This window comes from Bacillus rossius, chromosome 7, assembly GCF_032445375.1.
Source record: "Bacillus rossius redtenbacheri isolate Brsri chromosome 7, Brsri_v3, whole genome shotgun sequence".
Classification (NCBI taxonomy): Eukaryota; Metazoa; Arthropoda; class Insecta; order Phasmatodea; family Bacillidae; genus Bacillus; species Bacillus rossius.
Window position 1 is genome coordinate 55,544,369 of NC_086335.1, and position 22,573 is coordinate 55,566,941.

Consider the following 22,573-nt stretch of genomic DNA (forward strand, 5'->3'; position numbering starts at 1 on the left):
ATGGTGGGGATGCAAAAGCAAAACCACAGGAAGCATAGCTTTATATTGTTTTTATTACCATACTTAACCTATTCTTTTGAGTCACCTCTTTCAGTAATAGGGGCAATCACCCCTGCTGTCATTGTGTTGGGGCAGAAATTACAATTTGTTCTTTACCACCAAATCTCACTGTATAAAAATACATTTTAAAAAATTCACTTTCTGCTCCCTGGACATATATTCTGAAATTTTTGTCATCATAATTAATTCTATATTTTGATTTTTTTTTAAAAGCTTCACAATGTTGAGAATAAAACATTTTTTTGTAATGTTTCCATGTTATAACATGGTCTAATTGTAAGGTATATTACCACAAAAGTATTAACAATACATCACCAACTAGCGGTGTCTGTAACTTAGTTTGCATGGAATAGTATTGCAGCAAAGTGTGCACAAACAAAGGTGTGTGTGTTCTGTGGGAACAAAGTAACTTATAGGGATAAAATATGTCTTACTTGTTACTCCACAACATATATTATTATTGTGGTAAAGAAAATGACAAGAGAATTTTTTTTTATTTTCACTGTATATTAAAGCTACCTCTATTTTAATAACACAGTATAACATCAATTATCCCTCATTTATTTCATCATCAGTTTCTGTTTTCCATCATCTGAAAAAGAAATACACAAGTATCAACAAACGGACCTCCTTAAATTGAACATGCCAGCACAGAAATATCAAGCCTTGAAGACACAGAAGATGTAGTGGTAATACATATCAGTAATTACTGCAATACATTTCTTAACAGAAATACACACAAACCACGTGCAAGATGTCCGTCATCAATTAAGCAATAGCAGGTTAACCAACCTTGTAGCTTGATAGCTGTGCTGTGTTGCCATACAGCGTTGTCAAGTTTCGAATAAGACATGCACCACGGTTTCCCGACGCAGATTTTACGAATAAACTGTGGGCAGGTTATCTGGGTAAACACAGTACTTAATGAAAAGAATCTCAGAAATATGACACGTCTACCCTGGCACCAGGGGTGTAGCCAGGATTTCTTTTCGGGGGGTGTTTACTTACACCCTGCCCCCATACTAGGGAGGGGGGGTCCAGGGGCCCTCCCCCGGAAAAATTTTGATTTCAATGTGCAATATGGTGCTATTTAAGCACTTTCGTAATTAAAATATTGGATTTAAATAACATGAATTTGTTTCCCGACTTTATGATATTTTTAACAAGACACTGTTGAAAACTCATTGCTGAATATTAAGGGTTATCGGCTCAAGGGTTCTTTCTTAGTTTCATCTAAGTGCATTTGCAACAGCTAGACAAGTGTAAATTTTTTCATAAGTACATATATATATTTTAATATTTCGGGGGGGGGGGGGGGGGGGGGGGTGTTTGGACACTCAAAACACCCCCCCCCCCCCTCCCCCGGCACTCCCGTGAGCGATGACAACGGTGTGCTTGTCGCTCAGGAGTGCAAGAAGATGCTGCTCGGGGCGGACCGGCTGCTGAGCAGCGAGCCGGAGGAGCTTCCCGAGGGGGAGGTGGCAGTGGAGGCCAAGAGACGCATCCTCGACCTTCAGCAGTGCGCACGCAACGGCGACGGTGACGATCAGCCGTCGTCGCTGGCCGCGCTGCAGGCCACCATCAACCCCTGTCCCGCGGGGCAGCCCACGGAGCAGCGTGCGTGCAACGGGGACGGCGATGCACGGCAGTCGTTACTGGACCTCCTGTAGCCCTGCAGAGCAGCCCACGTAGCCCCCACCCGACAGTGACCGATGGCAAGACCAGCACTCAACACATTCCTTCATAGCTGTACTACGTAGCACTCAATAAACACCTTCATCAAACTCAATGTCGCTTCATTTCAAAAACTAACTACAGAGGAATCTCATTACCAAGTCCACACTTTAAACTACAATACAACCCTCTTAAGAAAATTTCCTGGTAATAGGTTAAAAAAAAAATATTATACTGTACCTATACACACATTCAACTATTCCCTTTCAATAAAATTTCCCTGTTACCTTTAACATTTTCTTAATAGATATTTACTGTATAATAACTTAAGACTACATCCTTACATCTCTACAAGATGTTTAAAATTTAATCACAGTTCAGCACAAAGTAGATTATTTCACTATAAAGTACCAAAATTGTGGGCTCTTTCAGGAAAAATGTAAAGAGATTTCACTGTAATGAAATGGAACACAGGTATTCACAGGTTGGTATCTGTATACACCCCGGCACTCTTTTTAAAAAAAAAAAAAAAAAAAAAACACACACACACACACACACTTTTCTTTCCCTCTCATTGCTCAAGGAGGCTGGCTTGAACAGCGGAAAGTCGCAACTGCCCTTTCACCTTCTCTTCATGGTTGTAACGTTGTAAGTTACAGGTAGGTTACAAGTACCAGCCTGTAGGTACCTGTATCACTGTCCATTAGTATATTAAAAGTACCTGCACTAGTTGCCTAGCAGCTTTCATTTATACTAATTTTTAAAACTTAACAAAATTCCAGGTGGTGGTGAAAAAGAAATATATTTACAAGTATTCATGCTCAAAACTTGTGTGTTTATAATGTTTATAACTAGTTTAATAACTCTGTAGTGGCACAAAAGATTACAAAGTAATACAATTAATATGTCTAATGGAAAAACCACAGAGGTAAACATTTCCAGTGAATTATAAACAGCCACTGGCCAGCTAATCAGTTCACTTTATGACTGTGGTAATAAATAGTTTAATTATATTTTGTAACATTTTAAGAAACTATTAGCTTGTTTTATAGTTAAAATAATATACATTCCCTTTACTCCACAAAACTGCTATACCCAAGGTGCATGACTAAGAATACTTAACTACTTGCAGTTTAATTTAATCACAGTGTGTAATCGCTGATGATACAATTTTTTTTTATAATTTATGAGTGGTTTTCATCTTTTTTGAATCATTTTATTTAGTTTTAAACAACATGACTAAAAAATACATGGATACATGGCTAGCGCAATTAGTGTTGTCTAGTAGTACTGGGGAAAAACATTACACGTTTGGTGAAACAATATAGCCCCCTTTGTGTGATACGTAAGTTTTCTGTCTTTCAAATCTGGAGGAGAAAATAATTTTAGCTTCTCATTTAATGATTGTTGGAATAATATAAACACATTAGCCTAAAATTACCAATCACTGAGCCAACTTCAGTCTTTTGAACCACTACACTGAAGGCATGTGTCGGCTAACTTTGAAACTTTGAAAGATATTTTTTTGTCTGTTTTTATTGGAATCCTTTACAATTACATATTTGCAATATTTGCAAACTTCTGTAAAAGTATTATTTGCCTTAAAAATTGAATGGGTGAAGGGTGCATGATATTCGACAGCTGTATGAATGCTCATTGCATTAGGTACAAGCTGTCACATTAAGTTTTTTTTACATATTGTAGATTATATAAATGCAGTTTTTATGGCATATATGTATGGCCAAAGTGTTACAATATTTTTCCCACTTACACTTGGAGGTAGATGTGTTTTTTGCCAGTACACCTCTATTGTACCATAACCATAGATAAAGCAACAAAAAACATTGTCTTTAGTTACATACACAATAACAAGGAAACCTATGCTTCATTTGTATTGTACAACACATTCATAACGTTTTTAGATAGAATCTGTAGCTACAGAAGAGTCGTTTATCTACCCTTCACTTACTTGACATCCCAATGCAAAAAACAATCGCATCATCATTCAGCACACAATAACTGCAAGTTGCAAGTGTGAATTTAGTCTATTTTATGTTGCTCCCAACTCCACCACACCTGTGATGGTCAGATTGAGTTAATTTTTTTTATTGTTTTAATGTAAAACATGATAATAGCTTCGTATTGTTTACAATTATAACATAGTTTGACATTTCTTAACACCTCCCTATTAGCAGACATTTTTGCTGGTGCACTGACTAGTTAGTACCAACTTAAAATCTTTTAATAATATTCATAGTTTTCCTTTAAATTTGATTAGAAATAATTATGAGGAAAAAAAAATGGACTTAAGTTGTTTCTTGCAAGGCTAACACTGTTTTTAACTCTGCATTTAAACACAAATACAGACATTCTTCAATTTGCAGTTTTGTAATGTCAGTCTTCTACGATTCACTTCTCTTCTCTGTTGGCTTCTTCAACTCAGGGATGCGGAACTCAGCAGCCGGCGGGATCACCTCCGAGAGTCATCTGTGCTGCTTCGCCTTGAACTTGTCCCGCTCTCGCTTGCTCGTGACGGTCCGCTGCATCAGTTTGTCATACTCGTGCTGATCGAGCGAACGTGAACGCGCGTGTTCTGCTCCGTGGTGGCCTTCTCTGCTGCGTGACCGCGAGTCTCGGTGATGCTTCTCTCTACGCACACAGACCAATGTTTCAACTTTAGAACGCCTGGGAGAACCTTCAAACTACAAACAGCTAACACACAAACCCACCCAGCGAAATAACAACGCAAAATTGAAATCAATACATACATCTCCAAACACCGAAAAGGAAGTCATACACCGCCAATCACAGAAATAGCTGCCCATACACTACGTAACACCGAAATGCAAGCCTAAACAAAAAAGAAACAAAATTCACCTCAATGACCTCATTTTTCCCATTAATATAAATTTTTTCATCTATATTTTGACGTCGACCAGGGCTACGCCCTCCCTAAGCCTGATGTGCCTCACGCCACTGCCGACCCCCTCTCCTCCCACCGACACCCTCTGTTTCAAACCTCCCGCCAACAAGTGTGTGTGTGCGTGTGTTCCGCCCCCCTGCGCGAACCCTTTCGGCACCCACCCTAACTGGAGCAGTGAAGACTACCTATATGTTTTTTAAATAATATAATTCTTAAATATCTGCAATATGTAATCCTTAAATCTTAATTAACTTGCAATTTTTAAAAGGTTTTAATAGTTATGTTTAACTGTCTTTAATATTAATGTACTAACGGTAAGTTCAGCACTTCCTGCGGCCATGACACCCGGGGCCCCGGGCAGTCTCTTCCGTTCGCAGTGCGGCGTAGGACGCATCTCAGCACCTCGTCGACTTCAACTTTTGCTTGTAACCGATCCGTTAACATCCGCCATCGTAACTATTTTTTTAAACCTTTTTTAATCAACCTCCGAGGCCTACCCCGGCGGTAGACTGTTTAACTTAATTAATTGAAGCTCTCAGGAGCATTTTTAGATTAATCGGCGGACTTGTACTCTCGGAGCCGGGCCACGCGGTGTCCTGGTTAGCAAGAAACCTGGACTATGTGCTGTTTTCTGTGTGCGTCTTGAGTGTACGTGTCGGCGCCAATAAAGCTCAATATTCACTAGACTCGTTGCACTTGATTCTCGACCACGAGTTCCCCAGAACAGAGACGGAGGTGTGTGGGGCACCTCAAGACCCCACGAGCAGTAACATAGCGTGCCCGCCACTGAGAGCGGGCCAGTGAGTGCTAGTGGGGGGAAGTCGAGCCTAGCTCCACATGGGTTACGACAAGGCCCTGGGACAGAGTCGGTAGACGGGTCCACGTGTCCATCCACGTGGTGGCGCCCAAGATATAAACGTACGCCGATTCGAAAACTCCCCTCAAGACAATTTAGTTTAGGTTTTGTTTTCATTTAAAAACCCTTAAAATATACACACTAAGTAAAAATATGAATTTTGTTTTCATTTGTTGTTTTTTAAAAGTTAGTTACTATACCAGTATATAGCTGATACTTTACAGATATGGCTAAAGGGCCTACAAAGAATCATCAATAGTAAATGTATAAGAGTACAGATTTCGAATTTTAACATTGCATTATGAATTTTTTATTCATTTTAATTGTGAAAAAAACCTGGCTTTAGAAATTGCAGTTAAAAAAGGTTTAGATGTTCTTTTGATTTAATATTTACAACTTTATCATAAACTAAGGAAATATAGAATGTTTTAGTTACAGCTTTTGTTTAAATTTCATTACTGTGTGTACAATTCTTTTATGTACGCTTTTTAATTATCTTACCATGAAATGCTGAGCAGATGATCAACGTAATTGTACTTGATATTTCTTATTATTAGCCTACACGTGTTGCTAATTTTAAATGACGATAAAGACAAATCCACTATTTTTAATGATGAAATTAACTTTTTTAAAACACCATAAAATCTTGGCTCTACTACTAATTGTACAGTAACAAAAACACAAGGGACATAAAATTATCCTCTAAAATTTCTGCAACTACTCAAGCTTGACTCGATTTTTAAGGACTCGACTCGACGTGAATGGAAAATTATACAGCGAGGACTCGGCTAGTCATGACGCAAAGGTATTAAAACTGAACTCGACCCAAAATTTTGCACCCTTCCATCTCTAACTACAACCATAATAACAATAATTTTAAGAGGAACACGTACCTGCCTGATTTGTGACTTTTACGAGACGGAGTGGGCGAGTGTGAAGGGCTGCGCCTAGCCTTTGTTTTCCTGCTCTTCCTGTCGTACGGCGACCTTGACCTGGATTTTGATCGAGACGGAGTCCTCATCCTAGAAAGCACACGGAAATTTAAAGGTAACCGATTTACACACTTACTCAAAATTGTACAAGCTCTACACAAGAATGCAGATACAGTTAAAGCATATACATAGAAGTACATGTCCAATCAAAAAAGTTTTTCCACACCTTAATACAGTCAAACCTCTCTGAAACGACCCCTCACGGTTCCCAGGAATAGGGTCGGAATAGAGGGGGGGTCGTAATAGATGTTTTCCGAAATTTTCAGTTGATTTCAACCCCCCCCCCCCCCAACCCCTTTTCCCAAACCGCTATTCGCTAAGAAACCAGCCATACAATGGCAGGATGCTGTCACTCACAATGCTAGACGGCTGTGCTTTAAACCTTCATGACAAGTCCGTCGCCCTACAGGCCACCTCTAAAGAAAATATGTCAATAGACAGTTTATTTTTACTGGTTAGATTACATGTACGATTTCTTGCTTGCCGTAGTTAAATACACTAGAACCCCGATGTCACGAACCCCGGATTTAACGAAGCAGTGATTTTACGAATACATTCTCGAGAACCGTCAAAAAATTGGACATTTTGACCAAAATGTGAAAATCAGAAGAAAAAAAATTTAAAACAAAACAAAATGAAAGATTATTAAAATCTGTTAACTTTAACACACAGCGTATTTTTTGTGTCGGCTTTAATATTTCCAATAATGTTCATGTGAGAATAACAAAAAAATAATGGGACATTTCCTTTAAAAATACGGCAGCAGTAGCTTGTGCAACGTAAGTGGGAGCGCGGGAATATCGTCTAGACAGGCTGGCGGCAGCACAGGCGGCGGATGCATGACGTCATACGGCTTACCTCTCCTTCCCTTGTCTAGACTTCAAGGTTCATCCCTCCCAGGCATACAAACCATCGTGTCTCTCTCCCCCTCCTACTTCAACGTCCTTTGGCATGTGAAACTGTCAACATCCTTCCTCACCTTCACCAAACTGTGTGCGACTAAAGCCAGGTTTGTATAGTCCAGTTCTGGTAAAATGAAAAATTTTTAAGGGCCCCCGCGACAGCCATTTACCGTTAATTGTTTTGATACAAATTGTTTGTTAGTTACACAACATTATTTCTGAAGGAAAATCACTGAAACTTCAAAATTTATTTAATGGAAAAATTTAGCAGGGCCGTAAAAGTATTCATTTTTGCCGCAAATGAACTATACTCGCCCTTCCTGCCGGACAACATTCTCGGCGCGTGACGCATGGCAACTACAGTCGTGTGCCGCGCACAGCCACGAAAAACCTACGCAATTTCCAAACTATACTATATATCCGACTGGAGTCTGTTTACGAAAAGCATTTAAGAATTTGTTAATGGTTCTTTTGAGATAAAATGGCTAAAAGACATGTTTTCGAAGTTTTAGGTGTAAAAAACCCGTTACAAATTTCTTGAAAGTATCATAGGGAAATGCATTACACCTTTATCTTTATTTTTCCGCCATATAATGTTATGGTCACCGCTCAAATTTCACTGTTATCTGACGGGAACGAGATGACTGCGCGCCAGTTCAGAAGCCTTGCACTTAGAGGTTTTACCGCGCTAGAACTACCATTGAGCGTCGATCTTATCATCCCGCTTCACTAACACACACGCTGACCAGACGGCGCCCTAAAGCTGATTAGAGGAAGCATGTAGAAATGCAAGGCAGGAAATTTTTCCAGCTTATCAACCAGGACCCGGGCAAGTCTTGACTATTAAGCTTTTCACATTAAAATATAAGAGACTTGTATTGTGTAATTTCGGTGTTATTTAGCGGTTTTTCTTAAAAATCGCTTTTTTCACATTTTCCATATAAATTCGCGGAAAATTTCGCGATTTCGCGATTCACCATATAATCGTGGCCCTAGTTATTGCTCGCGCGAGAGGAGAACGTGGAATGTTAGAAGAAAGATAAATGCGGGGTAGACAGACGGCAGCCAGTGTGTTTCCTGCGCGGGGAATAAGTGGCGTAGCCTTTTTTTTTATGCTGGGTGAAGCAACCTTTTTCTATCAACCCACGGGAAAAATTAATTGCTTGAGCTGTCAAAATAAACATCGCTGCGGCAGTTAAAACAAGTCGAGGCGGGCGTGCATCCAGTCGGTCGCTGTGTATTGTCAACCGATAGTAATCAAAATCAAGAGAAATCCAGCAGGTAGCTTTGCCTTAACTGCGTACCACACTAGACACTCGCAATAAGCTAAACGTAAACACGTTGCCACAAAAACCTTTATCTGCACCCTGCCGACAAAGGGACGTGGAATGGGGGTTGTTAAGCGCTGACAGCGGTCGACAGGAAGCACTCGGCAAGAGAAACGCAGCAACACGTTACTCACCACAAGAAACTTATTTTCTGTCTGTTTATCTTCGGATTTTCGGCAATTTTTTCACGGTTCCTCGAAATCGGGTTGTAATAGAGAGGTGGTCGCAATAAATGGGGTCGCAACAAAAAGGTTTTACTGTAATTCTGCATGTTCTCTTTTGACACATTTGTGTCTTCCAGACTAAATATTGGGTTTCTTAGGAAATATTTAAATGGGGTTTTGCTTTATGTATTCTGTACTAGCGAAGCTATTAAAAATTAAATATAACTTAATAACAGAGCCCATCCTACATTAGAATGTTTCAAATCAGCTTTTGCAATGTTCTGAATTTTGTGCCATGCACCCCAACATGTTTTCCAAAAAATAATCATGAATACATAAATAATGACATCAATAATGTTAAGAATAAAAAGCTACCCCAAAACTATATATTATTTACTAGTTTTAGTTGATTACAGAAATAATTCTAGAATGTTGAAATGGCTACCGCGCCTCAGGGAGCTCTGAACTCCTGCCCTGAGTAGGATACTACCAGCATGACTAATGTGGCACGAGCAACTTATCTCGTGTGGGCTCGGCCACAGTTGGAGTCATGTTGACGTAGCTGGAAGTGGCGGAAGACCGCCATGTTTTCCCGTCCGAAGCTTGACCATCTGAATGGTTCTCTGATAGTCTGTTCGGTTGTCAACTGGGTATAAATAAGCCTGTTCTGGGCCATGCCTACCAGACAGCTGCCCTACGAAGATCGCAGCTGCTACGACTGCCCGTCTACACTGTCAAAACAGTCGCCCGCTGTCGCCGCCTGGTTAGTCTGCACCAGAACCTGGACTTTGGTTAGACCAGCATTTCTTATTTACACTTGTTTGGACTTAGCCCTGATTCCTCCAATGATGGTTTCACCAAGTGATGTTATAATAAAGCAACCAGTCCCACAATGTCCAATATTTGTAACGGTTTGTGTTTTATGTCCCTGCAGAACACAATAATTTGAGTCAATCCAAATTCTGAACATTAATAAGTTTTTAAAACAATTACTTAAATGTTGATGCTCCCCATTTCACAAAAATCAAAAGCAAATAAGAAATTACCTATTTTTCTTCGTCTTTCTGCTGTGTTTGCGGTATGGGCTGCGACTCAGACTTGTAGATCTTGAACGGCTTCTATGTTTTGAGGAATAGTGTTCTTTGCGACTGAAACATTATTAGACAATCAAGGCATAACAACTAATAAAGTATTAGATTATAGAAGAAACAGAAAAAAATTATTTGACTACTGAAAATTTAAAATTTCCACACCATTCAACTAGAAATTCCACATTTTAAACCGAAAAATGTTAAAATGTATTGTGTAAATTCAGGAAAAACTCTTAAAGTCATTTAATACATATTTACCTTATTTCCTGCATATACAGGAGAATCCCGTTATAGCGAGCACGTTCATAGCGAGAACACGGCTATAACGAGGTCTTTTTAAGAAATTTACGGCGTGATTGCGTGAAGCGCGCCTTGGTTATTTGTCTGCTTTAGCTTCACCCCTCTCGCTCGCCACTAGACATCTTGCCGTTGACACCTGTCACATTCATCAGCCTAAGTGCGTGGCTTTAAAAATAGAATGCCGTCCTTTCTTTCTTTTATCAAACTTCCGCTTGGCTTCAAGGCCAAGGTATGTTCGACTCGAATAAACCAAACCTTTGAATATACATATACTTGTACGCATTTCTTATTATTTATAAAATAGACAAAATCTATTTTTTCTCGCCATTAAACAATAATGCACACTTTTTTTTAAAATATAAATGCTCTTAATTAATTTGTTGGGACATTTTCATTAACGAATAATAACATTGTTTATAACTATGTTAGGCCAAAAACGTCAGAGCTTGTTGCTAATTGATCACGTTAATAATACACAAATATTTATAAACTTGTTTGGAATTATTTCAGTCGTGACACGTTTACAAACACGTCACGTTATTTATTTTACTATCTGACAAATAGTAGGCACTACCGTATTTATTTCCGAATCGCTGGGACAGTTTTCTTGTAACTTTTGTTTTGGTCGGTTGTTGGGGTATCTGTCCGAGAAGGGGGTGGTGATGGTTTGAGTTTAATCCCAAATTTATTTTCTAAAAATGTTTACAGGTTTCTTTAAATGAAAAAAAAAAGTATAGTTTTCCAGCGACTATTTCGTTTGAGGCGTACGTGAGTTGCCACACTCCTGCTCTTTTGTAAGGAATTAACTCGTCGCGCTACACTAGCGCCGCCTGTTATCAACATCCCGAACCAACAAGGCCGCCAGCAGACAGCCTGCGTCGACAATAGATAGCAGGACAATGCTGCGTCGGCCGCGGGCTGAGATGCTATACTTACGTGGCGTGGTAGGGTATTCTGGTTATTATGACGCAATCGGTGATCGCATCCGTACTTGTGGGGTATCGTTTTAAAGAGAACTCACACATCTGCTCACAGAAATTAAGATTTCGTTAATACAACCTGTTATTTTCCAATTATACAGGTTTAAACACAATTTTTATGCTATTTTCGGTTAATTTTTATTTTTTGGGGACCAAAATCTGTCCAATTTGGTTATAGCAAGGACACGGTTATAGCGAGGATCAAACCCGGAACCGTGACACCTCGCTATAACGGGACTCTAGTGTATTCTATCTTCAATAAATATTTTAACTTTGCACAAAAAAAATTTAATGTATACTAGCCTACTAATATTCCATCAACACTTAAACCATGTCATATAAAAAACCACAAAAAGTTAAAATTTATTATTGAATAAATTAATTCTTACTTTTATTTTAAGATTGAATAAAAATGTAAAAATATATATAACTGAGGTGTTTTAAAATTTTTGAATAATCATTTACACAAAAACAAATATTTTAATTTTGCATTTAATCTCAATTTTAGTTAACCCCATGTAAGATATAATTAGTTATATCAACTTAAAATAAACTGACGACAAAAACAGTGATCCAAATGCGAGACGGAACTTATGGAGCTTATTGATAACCATCGTCATAGTACACACTAACCATGAAAGAGTGTGGGCTATCAAATGTAATTTACTCTATACGAGCCAGTGTGCGCACGCTAAATATAATTGGTGATACATATAGGTATAGATTCTCGACCACCTGCGCACACTCTATACAGGCATCAACTTAACCAATCATGATGACAACCAGGGCTGGCTACATTTTCATAAGCGCCACACAGTGGCGATGGAATAGATAATTGAAAACATGTCCGAACAAGAAAAATTTACACTTACAGTACAATAGGTAAACTGAAATTTATTTGCAAATACTGGATTTCAACGTAAAAAAAGTTTCATAAGAGAAAAAACGTTTTTGGGCAACTTTAACATGAGAAATTACAACATACATCATACAACTTATGAAAAAATGGTGGGACCAAAACATTTAATCTTCTTTGATAAGAAATTGTATTCTGCAACATCATCTTAAATTAATTTTACATAAACTGAAAAAGTTTTTACATCATACACAAGTTGTGAATAGTAAGAAGAAAGTAATTTCCATTATTCGTTAGGACATTACCGCATGCTTATTTAATTAACGAAAATAAAAAGTTGTCCGATTGTAAATTTTCGTTTTAAGACTTCTCAAACGTTATAACCTTTAAATGTTAATCGCTGCTGTGAAGAGTGTATAAAAAATATAGCCAGTACTAGTTGGCATCATTCATGTTTGGTTGATGCCCTTATAGGAGTGAGCGCACATAGTCAAATATTGATACATAGCTTGCAGATTGCATGAAATGTGCATGCTCTATCTTGTGCCAAGTAAACTACATTGGATAGTACTCACTCTTTCGTGATTAAGGTCATGAGCACATTACGTTTTTTCCGGCTCACATTCGTGCGATGGTTTACGTTTTCCAATTTCAAATCAAACAAAATCTGTTTTTGTTACGTGGCTAATTAATTTAAATTATTTGGCATGGTTTTGTATACTCTGCTTTTTAGATAAACATACCTTCCATGGAACATGTTTGGTTGTTATGAAAATCGCAACGTCGACAGAAATGCTTTTCTTGCATAAAAATCGCACACCTAACTTTCAAACTTGATTTTAGCATAAAATGTGTGACAATTATTATGTGATAAAAAATGGTATTTTTGCTTTGTGAAAAATGGTTTTGCTGCAACTGCAAAACTATTTTCTTCTTCAGAACTGCCCCATTCTTTTTTACACGAGGCCTTTAAAATCACTCACATACAAAAGTGACATTATAAAAGCTATTGCAAATACTGTATTGATGTACTATGGTCAAACTGTTAGTGCATTTTGAAACTATCATAACTTTGGACCTAAATGTGACATCCAGTGCTGGTATAAAAATACCTGTAGAACCCCAGCCTGGGCGAGGAGTTGATGCTGCGAGGCCCGTTCTTGCTGCCGCTGGGCGAAGCAGAGCCGTTCCTGGAGTGTGCGTTGGCATCGGCGTCCGTCGCCTTGCGCTGTGCAGTGGACGCCTGCGACCGCACCTTCTGGCGCTCCTCCTGGTACAGCACTCGCAGCTCCTTGACGCGCCTGTCCAGGTCCTCCGCGCTCGGCTGCAACACGCCACGTCACACCCGCACTGCCTTCCACACGTCTGAGAGTATTACCATACTCAGCAATAATCTGATATTCGACTCATCTCAAAATTAATCACTTATTGACAGGGCCGGTGCAAGGTAAATTGGCACCCTAGGCGAAAAACCGTAACAATGCCCCCCCCCCCTCCCCCCCCCCACCCCCCGGCCGGACACCACAAAAAAAATTTTCCTTGCCTCAAAATACATCATGTAAGCCTAAGATTTTGTCAACAATCAAATATGTAAGCAGGCTTCTGTTTTTTTTTTTTACTTTTTTACTTATTACAAATCATAAACAGGTCACCGTGGACTTTAAATAATTACTTATATCAATATAAACATTCCAAACTGTTACTAAAATACATTTTCATCTAGTTTCAATAATCGTTAAACATATTATATCAGCTGTTATATGTCCTGCTGCGCCGCCCCCAGCTACTTGGCGCCCTAGGCGGTTGCCTAGTTCGCCTATATGGATGCGCCGGCCCTGCTTATTGAATTATTCTTGACCACTGTCAAGATTATATGATGAATTGAAATAAAACCGAAATAGCACAGAAAAGCATGTCAAAACAACAAAAAGCTAATTAATACACCATATAGAGCTGAACTGCAAGTTATATCATGGGATTACCGGTAATTACAAATGTTGAGTTTGTACTCGTGAAACTGCATCCTGCTATTGCCTCTAAAACCTTTGTTATTTACTGTCTCATATATATCAAGAAATAAATTTTCATAATGAAGTCACATATATCCTAATGTTTATGTCTAACAGTGGAGAAAGCATTGAATTATTGAGTTTGTCTCGAGGGATAATTCTACTGGTTAGACAGCACAGAAACTCTGGTTGCCAAAACCCCTGTGGCAGTATACTGATACCAACTGTATTCGCTTGTTTCTTCATTCATCACATCATCAAACAGGTAGTGACTGGCACGGGAGTGAGCAGAATATTACTGAATAGCACTCTCCGAGTCTGACCAGAACACCAAACACATGTTTGAGAGAACAATAACTAGGAGAAAGCACAGGAATCCTGGATTGCTAAAGGTTGTATGTATAATCTCCAATGAGTGTTTAGCAGTATCAGAATTTGGTACACTGTTGTGGTAACTGGTTGGTGGACTTAATCAAATCTGCCGAGTTTGATCAGGGGGGAGAGATAGCATCAGAAAGACACCATTTGAAAGGCAAACTGTTTTTAAGGCATAATTTTTTATAGTTTATTATTGAAAATTTTCATTCATTAAGATTTAAGAACACATTAAACGAATTTCTGAGTATTTTAAAAAGTGGCCATTTATGATACTGTTATTCATTTAAAATTACTTCAATACCAACGATTTAACAAGAAAAAATATCTGTGGCAGCCAGAGATGAATCTGAATGAAAACTTTAGGAGCTTAAGCCTATACCTACTGATTCCACTTACGTATTTTGATTGAATATCTTTTTCTGAGGCACACTTGGTGAAGGTCAGTTTGATTCACCATTCAGTTCAAAATTTAGGCATTTAATTAAATTCTGTTTTATGTACAATGTATTCAAGAAGTTAAATTTTCATTAATAGACAGTAGAATTTTTTATAGTCTAAAAACTGAATGTGAGAAGGCACCTCCCTCTCATGAGTCTCCTGGACTCGACTTCCAGACGTACCTTCTGCCGCTTGTAGAGCCGCAGCACCTGGAAGCAGATCTCCTTGATGTCATCCTCAAGCACCCCAAACACCCCGAACCAGGGCGGGTTCTTGGGCAGCGGGATGTCCAGCTTCCTCGCCGTCAGGTATATGCACGCACAGGCGATGGTCTCCGGCTGGTAGCGCACGAACACGTTTGTGCGGAACGAGTCGTTCATGTAGTTCCTGCGATCACGACAGTGCCTGCGGTCGGTACCCTGTGCAATTCGTCTCCCAGGGGCCGTAAACATGCTGCCAAACAGTTCCAACAGTAAAACTTATAAGCAAAAATTTCTTTCCTTTCTACGTAACATAATTATACATTTGAAAATAGTGTACTTACAAAAAAAAAATGTGAGAAAAAATCATGCATTACTCACCAAGCATTCTGTACAAATGATATGTTGTTTAGGTACCCCAGCACGCGTAAGTACATCACGATCAACTGCAACACAAAATATTCACCCTCAGTCAACAAGGGATATGCACGGCTGATGCTAATGAGATGATCCTACTAAAGTAAAACCCGAAATTCTGTTTTTACATTATGTAATCGGAAACCAATTGAACCGCTCATGTTCAGATTCCGGCTGTTGACCTTGGCCACCAAATATGTACTACTGCGCAGTTAGCATTTTTTGTTCACTGTGAGTTTATTGTTACTGTCGGTTTTCATTTCAGTAGAATGTTTCCTGTTTTCTAGCGGGTTACATTTCACACTTTAAGGGTAAATTTCCACAATTATTTTTTTTTAAGAAGACCAATGATTTTGTTCTTTATAGTGAGCAGCTAGTTACAACTTGATTAACAGACACTTGTTTAATGGACATTAGTTATAGTGGACACTATATTGTGTTGCCTTTAATTTGGTTAAATTTGCTTAACGGACAATTACCGGGAATGGAACCGGTCCATCAATCAAGAACTTGCTCTACTATATATTAATTTTTTCTTTGGTATTCCCGTTAAAACTATATTGACATTCAATAATCCGGCATAGCCGTGGTCCTAAACATGCTCGATGAAGTATCTTTCACTGTATAAATACAGAATAACTTACACCTATATTGGTGCAAAATATCTAGGTTCTGCCCCATCAGGAATCAAACTCGGATCAACTCGTGATCCGACTGCTGAACCACGGTGGCTCAGAGGTGAGGCAGGCCTACCTTGTGTGGGTGCATGAGGTGGACGCAGAAGCCCAGCTCTTTCAGCACTCTGCGCTCGGCCTTAATCACCTGCGTCTTCTTGGTCACGTAGTTCTGATCGAGTATCATGGGTGAGATCGTCCTGCGAACAACGCACACCTCCTGCTGAGAGTCCACTGGAGGGAGAGAGAATTCAAGGAGAGGAAGGCCAGGAACTGGAGATACCACTATGGACAGCAAGTGCATTCCTACTTAACGTCAGTTTCCTTGTGTTCTCTCAATGATAAATTCAATACAGACTGTACAAAATATGAGTTAGAAATCACACTCATTAGGAAATTTTTTTATTTAAAATAAAGCTTATTATGCAATATTTTACTAAAGTAACCTCTAAAACTAAGTTCCAACATGCAAACTTTTACTGGAAAAAAATAAATCTTTAAAGTATTCTAGTAGTCCATTTGACAAAATACAATGTTGGCCTATCTATCCTGGGTTTATCTTATGGTGCCAGACATACTCCAAAAATACTTGGCTGGAATACATTTTATAAAGCTGAGTGTGACTCAACGAATGCACGCACACATTAACTTCCATGCTACAGAAATCAATCACCAAAAAAAAGCCACTAACTAGTATCAGTCCCAAATCTACATTAATATTACTAGCCTCAAGGATCTGTGCAGGTACAATAAAAAAAAGTTTCAAGGTCACAAACAAAATTTGTACATGTCATCAAATGAATGAAGTAGTACTTCAAGTCATTTAAGGGCTGACTGACTACTGACTATTATTACGCTTGCAACTGGGCTTTCACCCAGTGGCAAGGAGTCCTCCCTTTTAACTCAATCCCCCCAATCCCCTCCCCCAACCCAGCATTCTCCTCAGATTTTTCACCCCCACCACCTCTTCATCCAACCCATTTTACTCCCTTTCTGTCCTGCCGAGAAGAGCGTTCCTAACCCTTTCCGTTCGCCTCCAGTCCCTCTGGAGCTTCCATCCGTGATGTCTCCGCCCTTTATACCCACCTCTGTGTACCCTAGTCCCCAGCTGCTACTAGCACCCCCTCTCCCTTTATCACTTCCTTATACAGTCTGATTAACCTTTCCATCATTCTCCCTTGTAAGGTTTCCCACCCTAGCTCCCTAATCATATAAGTCGGACTATGCATCTCTTTCCCCTATTTACATACTGCCCCATTTCAACCTCCACCACCGGGACCCTGTGGCCACTGATCCCCTCCACCACCATACTGCTTACAACCGCCTCCACTGGTCTCACCAGCACCACATCTAGCAGAGTTACATTTTCCTCCTCTCCTCCACAATTACCCATTCTGGTGTTCTCCCCTGCCACCTGCTCCCATCCTCTATTTACCAAATGAGCTGCCCATCTCTGCTCCTCCGGTCCTTGCTCCCACACTACCCCTGCCAAGCCCAGGTCTCGTGCTACCATCACCCATCTCTCCTCTCCTAGCCTGTCCAGTCTATTTCTGAGCTCTAGCATAGTTTCACCCCCTTGCCATGGTGGCCTATACACCGCCAGTAGCCATATCTACTACCCCGATCCTCTCTCATCTATAACACTTCTGTCTTATCACTCACCCATTCAACCCTACCCCCAATTCCCTCTTGCGAACCCCCGCCCTTATTATTCCTGTCTCTTCTAAGTCCTCATGGTTAGTCCTACTCAGTTCCCCATCCACAATTTCTCATCTATCCAAGTCTCTACCGCTACAACAATATCCGCTCCATATGCCTCAACTATGCTCCAGATCATGTCTAACTTCCTATACACACTTCTACAGTTTATTACTACCACCCTCACATGTTCATTACCTCGTCGTACTTTTGTTTGCTCTTCTGTTTCCACCTCCCCACCACCACGCTTTCTAACTACTCCATAATCCAGTCTTTCTCCCCCCTTTCCCTCCCAATCTGTCCCCCTTCCTGTACCCCACTTTCCCGTTTCCCAAATGGTATTCCCCTCTTCCCACCTCCCTACGTGCTTTCATGACCTCCTCCAGAAACCTTAACAGTTTCTCCTTCACTTTTAGATTTAGGTGGACCCCATCCTCACTGACGGCATACATTGTAAACAGAAAACATTTTAAAAATACATTTGCTTATTTTTTCTAAAAAAAAAAACATTACGTGTGAAGCAATTTAGAAAAATCTTATCCAAATTTTCCACTGCAACCTAATTACAGGACTATTTATCAACATGTGTGTACTGCCACAACTTACTTTTGATTTTTGACTTGCTTGACATGGTTGAAAACATTCATCACATCTCGTATGCTGCGAGGCGCTTCCTCGATTTTCGATGCAAGGCACACACAAGCCATTGCTGTTGTCTCCATGTCATGTCGCACAAACGACTTGGAGTAGTAGAATCGCTGGAAAAGCACCTGGCCTGTTGCCATTGAAACCTGTACAAAAAGTCACATCTCTGAATCAAATGTAAGCTTGTTATAGTAGTTTTACATGTATTGTAATTGGGATTACGACTACCTATTTATTAGATGGACGCCACTGGATAAAAAGGCAGACAGACCCAGCAAGATGTCATGCATTTCAATACAATAGCAACAATTGCCATTAATGTAGGTGACACAACCTTAACCAAATCAACCATTAACATATATTTTACTGCTAGAATTTCCGATGTAGCGAACCTAACCTAACCACCGGTTCTCAAGAATTGTTATGCTTAAATAATGTAGGCCTACCTAATCTAAAAACCATTGAACGACAATGCTTGAATGATTGGTAAACATATCAGGAAGAATGTAAATGTATGTTAGATTATTTTTCATGGAAAAGTAACCCTGCTCAAGAATTAACTAAGAAATACTGTATATGTCAAGAAGTAAAAAAAATTACATGTTTATGGATTTCATTTGCTTTCTCCAGATGCACTCATATCCTGGATAATTAAATCAAGTGGAAATCTTGATACCAGTAATCAGTGGATGTTTATTTTTGGTCGGGAAAAATGTAGAGGAAAGATATGACTTCATTGAAGTTGGCCAATGTGTTAACAGCTTGAATGGAAGAACAAAGGGGAATAAAGTATGTAATATTGCTAACAGTAAGAGACTGAATATTGTCATGAATAAATACTAATGATAGTGTGAGTTAGGAGCAAAAATAGCAGTTTTAGTACAAGGAAAGCAATAAATTTGAATATTATCTTTATACTGAATTAATTTAATGTTACAGTATGTACATAGAATGACTATGATTGTTATTCATAGTAGGTAATGAGGGAAGTGTATGAAACTGTTAGTTTTTTGCGAGACTGAATAAATTTAATAGTGCAATGGATATTATTTGTGGCATAAAATAAATATATACGAGAGTAACATAAATATAACGCTAAATAAATAAAGGCCTTAAAATCAGGAAAGCTATGTGGTTTTATTTTATGGATTTTAAACGTTATAGTGCTAATTTCATTTCCAGTGTTAAGTGAGAGGTGAATTGTGTTTCATTGCCTGGCAATATAAGGTTAACTTTCTTTAGCAGGTCAATCACTAAATTTAGGAGGTAAAGTAAAAACAACAAAGCGAAAAGTTTAGTGAAGATAGGCCAGGCAAAACAAATTATTTTTATAAGTTTACATCATGATATGGTAGGTAGGGATATTGATGAAGTCGCTAACAAGGCAGTGCTGAAGTAATAATGATCTGTACATTTCTAAGGTATAAAGTGTTAAATAAAACATATGTTTCTAGAGAAAATTACATTAGGATGTGGTATCTTTGGTATCATGTTCTATAGGTTACTAGAATACAGGGATTTTAAAGAAAATGATAGACTGCTACAGCTACTATATGAACGGTAACGTGTTCTATACTAGAATAGGTAGGGCTATAGCATACTTAACGATACCCTGGCCATCAAAATCATGGTTGAAAATGAATAGTATAATTTTAAAAAGTGATATTACAAAATATACTCAACTTGGATAGGATAGTCAGTAATAACTTATATCTTCTAAATATTATTTGATACAAGAAAAGGTAGGGTTGCAGGATATATGAGGTATAACTGAGAGTTAGTTTCATAAAGAATCATAATTTGTGCTAAACAAGTTTGTGAATGTTCCCTGCTCAAAACACCCATTTTCCCACGCTTGTCATGGAAAGTTCTACAGCATTTGTGCAGTCGCATCTGATTTGACTTGATGTAAGTTTTTGGACATACGCCATTGCTAAAAACTTTTTCTGTTGAAGAAAAACTAAAAAATTAAAATAAAGAAATATATAAATAAAACCCAAAAAAGGCAAAAAACACAAAATTAAGCAAAAAATTGCTGTTGTCAACAAGGATATAAACACCACAAAATATTCCGTGACAGGAATATGGTCAACAAAACAAAGAAAAACAAAGAAATGTCCGACCATGCTGTCCGATTCATTTTCCATCGCAGTGTGCCACATTCACGTGTCTGATGCATCTGGTTCACATTAGCAATCATGGAGGGCAACACAATACATTGCTTGGTTTTACTCCAGAGTTTTATACAAAATAGAGATTAGATTAAATTCCTGTTAATGGAATTTAGATAAATTTCTTGAAAGTTTGTAAAGGTTTAATATATGAGGTAAACCTGTTAATTTCATGCCTACACATTTTATAATTTTTATTTAGGTTTTTGGGTACTTTTTCGTTTTTTCGTTTCAAACCAACAGAAACAAAATGTAACAAAATAGTTCCCAAGACAAAATTATGAAAACCTAAAATCATAATGTTTGCTAGAAATGATTAATTTGAACTATCTTACCCTATGTACTCATCATACTGCTTATTGGTGAATATTGTTCATGACGTCAGATGTCAATAGTGCTGTCTGACTTTGGAAGCAAAGTTTACCAAGTCTAGTCAGACAAATCTGCTTACGTGACTGTACCATCAGCTCCGATACGACAGAAGCAACTGCGCGAATGTGGCATGCCCTTAAGAATGTAGTAGGGTGGTAATAACAACAGCGCTGTCATGTAAATCGCGCCATTAACATTCTTATAGGATCTCATTGTACCTACTCATAATTATGCAATATGTGTAGTTTTTAATAGCTTTTACTGCAAAATCTTTCTGGACTTCATTGCCATTCACATGACGAGTATTTCACAAACCAGAATGAACATCAAAACATCATTTGCGGGGGAATCCAGGAATATTTAAGGTGCTCAAAAAACTTATTTTTTTAAAAAGGAAAAATCCTCCTTTCTTCGGATATACCAGTTAATATAAAGTCAAATTTTACACTATTAAGACCCGTCTACAATAGTCCGAGCCTGTGGGCAGTCTGTCTCATCATAATGTGAATGACGTCGCATTGTCACATGGAAAACAGCCCTGTCTACAACTGCGATGTCCGAGGTCCGGATCTACCGATTTCTAAAGTAGTCACCAGAGCACAGTAAATATAGAGCACCAAAATAATTGTTTTCCGATTAATATTTTTAATATTTTCATGCTTTGTAAATGTGTATGCAGCTAAGTTTTGAATTTTTTTGTTAAGTTGTGAAATTTGCGGGACAATACCTAAGTAATATATATTTATTCTTTAAGGCAAAAGTAAAATCTAATTAATGTCAGTTATTTTCTGCTTACCTAATGAAACGTGAACTGGAAACAGAAAAATCACATGTTCATTCTTCTATGTTACCAATGAACACAGACTAGGACAAAAAGTTCAAGTTGACCAACGTATTCGGACCATGGAGATTCAGACCATCGCCCACACCATGCATGACGTCAAGAGGTCACGTTAGCCAATCAGATATCAGTATCCGTTGGGCACAATTTAGGGCATTGCAACCGTAAACGGGCCTTTATTCAAACAATATCGATTATGTCATGGACATTTTTAAGAAAACAATTTGTGTATTTACGACTTACCTGAGGAAGCCTTAATAATATTCCAGCAGTTTGGATTAACTCACAGCCTAAAATCCTCAAATCGGTTTCAGTTTCAAAGTCTAATCCATCATCTTGGGATGGGGTGCCCGATAACTTCTCATCGGGAAGTAACGAGTTTTTTAAAGTTAACACTACTTTACCATATGGCTTAGATGACGATTTTGCATTACGACTACTTTCACTACTGACTACTGATGTACTCATTTTCAATTACAATAACTAATATTTGCAATAACTATAGAAAATGCACATATAACCACAAAACGCACTCAAACACAAACACAACGCCACCATTTTCTTTATTTTTTTTTTTTTAACAAAAATGCAAATATGCCTTCTA

General features: G+C 38.6%; 2 protein-coding genes across 3 annotated transcripts in view; one reads left to right on the forward strand and one right to left on the reverse strand.

Moving 5' to 3' along the window:
- LOC134534568 (SET domain-containing protein SmydA-8-like) overlaps positions 1 to 1,844 on the forward strand; it is a 33,470-nt gene extending 31,626 nt beyond the window's left edge. The window contains exon 8 of the mRNA XM_063373049.1: positions 1,467 to 1,844. Within this exon, the coding sequence (XP_063229119.1) occupies positions 1,467 to 1,730 (264 nt within the window). The 3' untranslated portion in view covers positions 1,731 to 1,844. The remainder of the gene's footprint in view (positions 1 to 1,466) is intronic.
- Positions 1,845 to 2,229: 385 nt separating this feature from the next.
- LOC134534068 (cyclin-L1) lies at positions 2,230 to 22,550 on the reverse strand. Of its 2 annotated transcripts, none has more exons than XM_063372064.1 (9): positions 22,213 to 22,550; positions 18,547 to 18,731; positions 16,322 to 16,442; positions 15,533 to 15,597; positions 15,134 to 15,338; positions 13,239 to 13,450; positions 9,946 to 10,047; positions 6,407 to 6,535; positions 2,230 to 4,383 (listed from the first exon to the last, which is right to left on the reverse strand). In XM_063372064.1, exons 1-9 carry the CDS (start codon positions 22,435 to 22,437, stop codon positions 4,218 to 4,220), a joined length of 1,410 nt encoding a protein of 469 aa, XP_063228134.1. In that variant the 5' UTR covers positions 22,438 to 22,550; the 3' UTR covers positions 2,230 to 4,217. The 2 variants fall into 2 exon arrangements, with proteins under 2 accessions (XP_063228134.1, XP_063228135.1); XM_063372065.1 differs by having other exon boundaries at positions 6,411 to 6,535; positions 22,213 to 22,523.
- Positions 22,551 to 22,573: the final 23 nt, after the last annotated feature.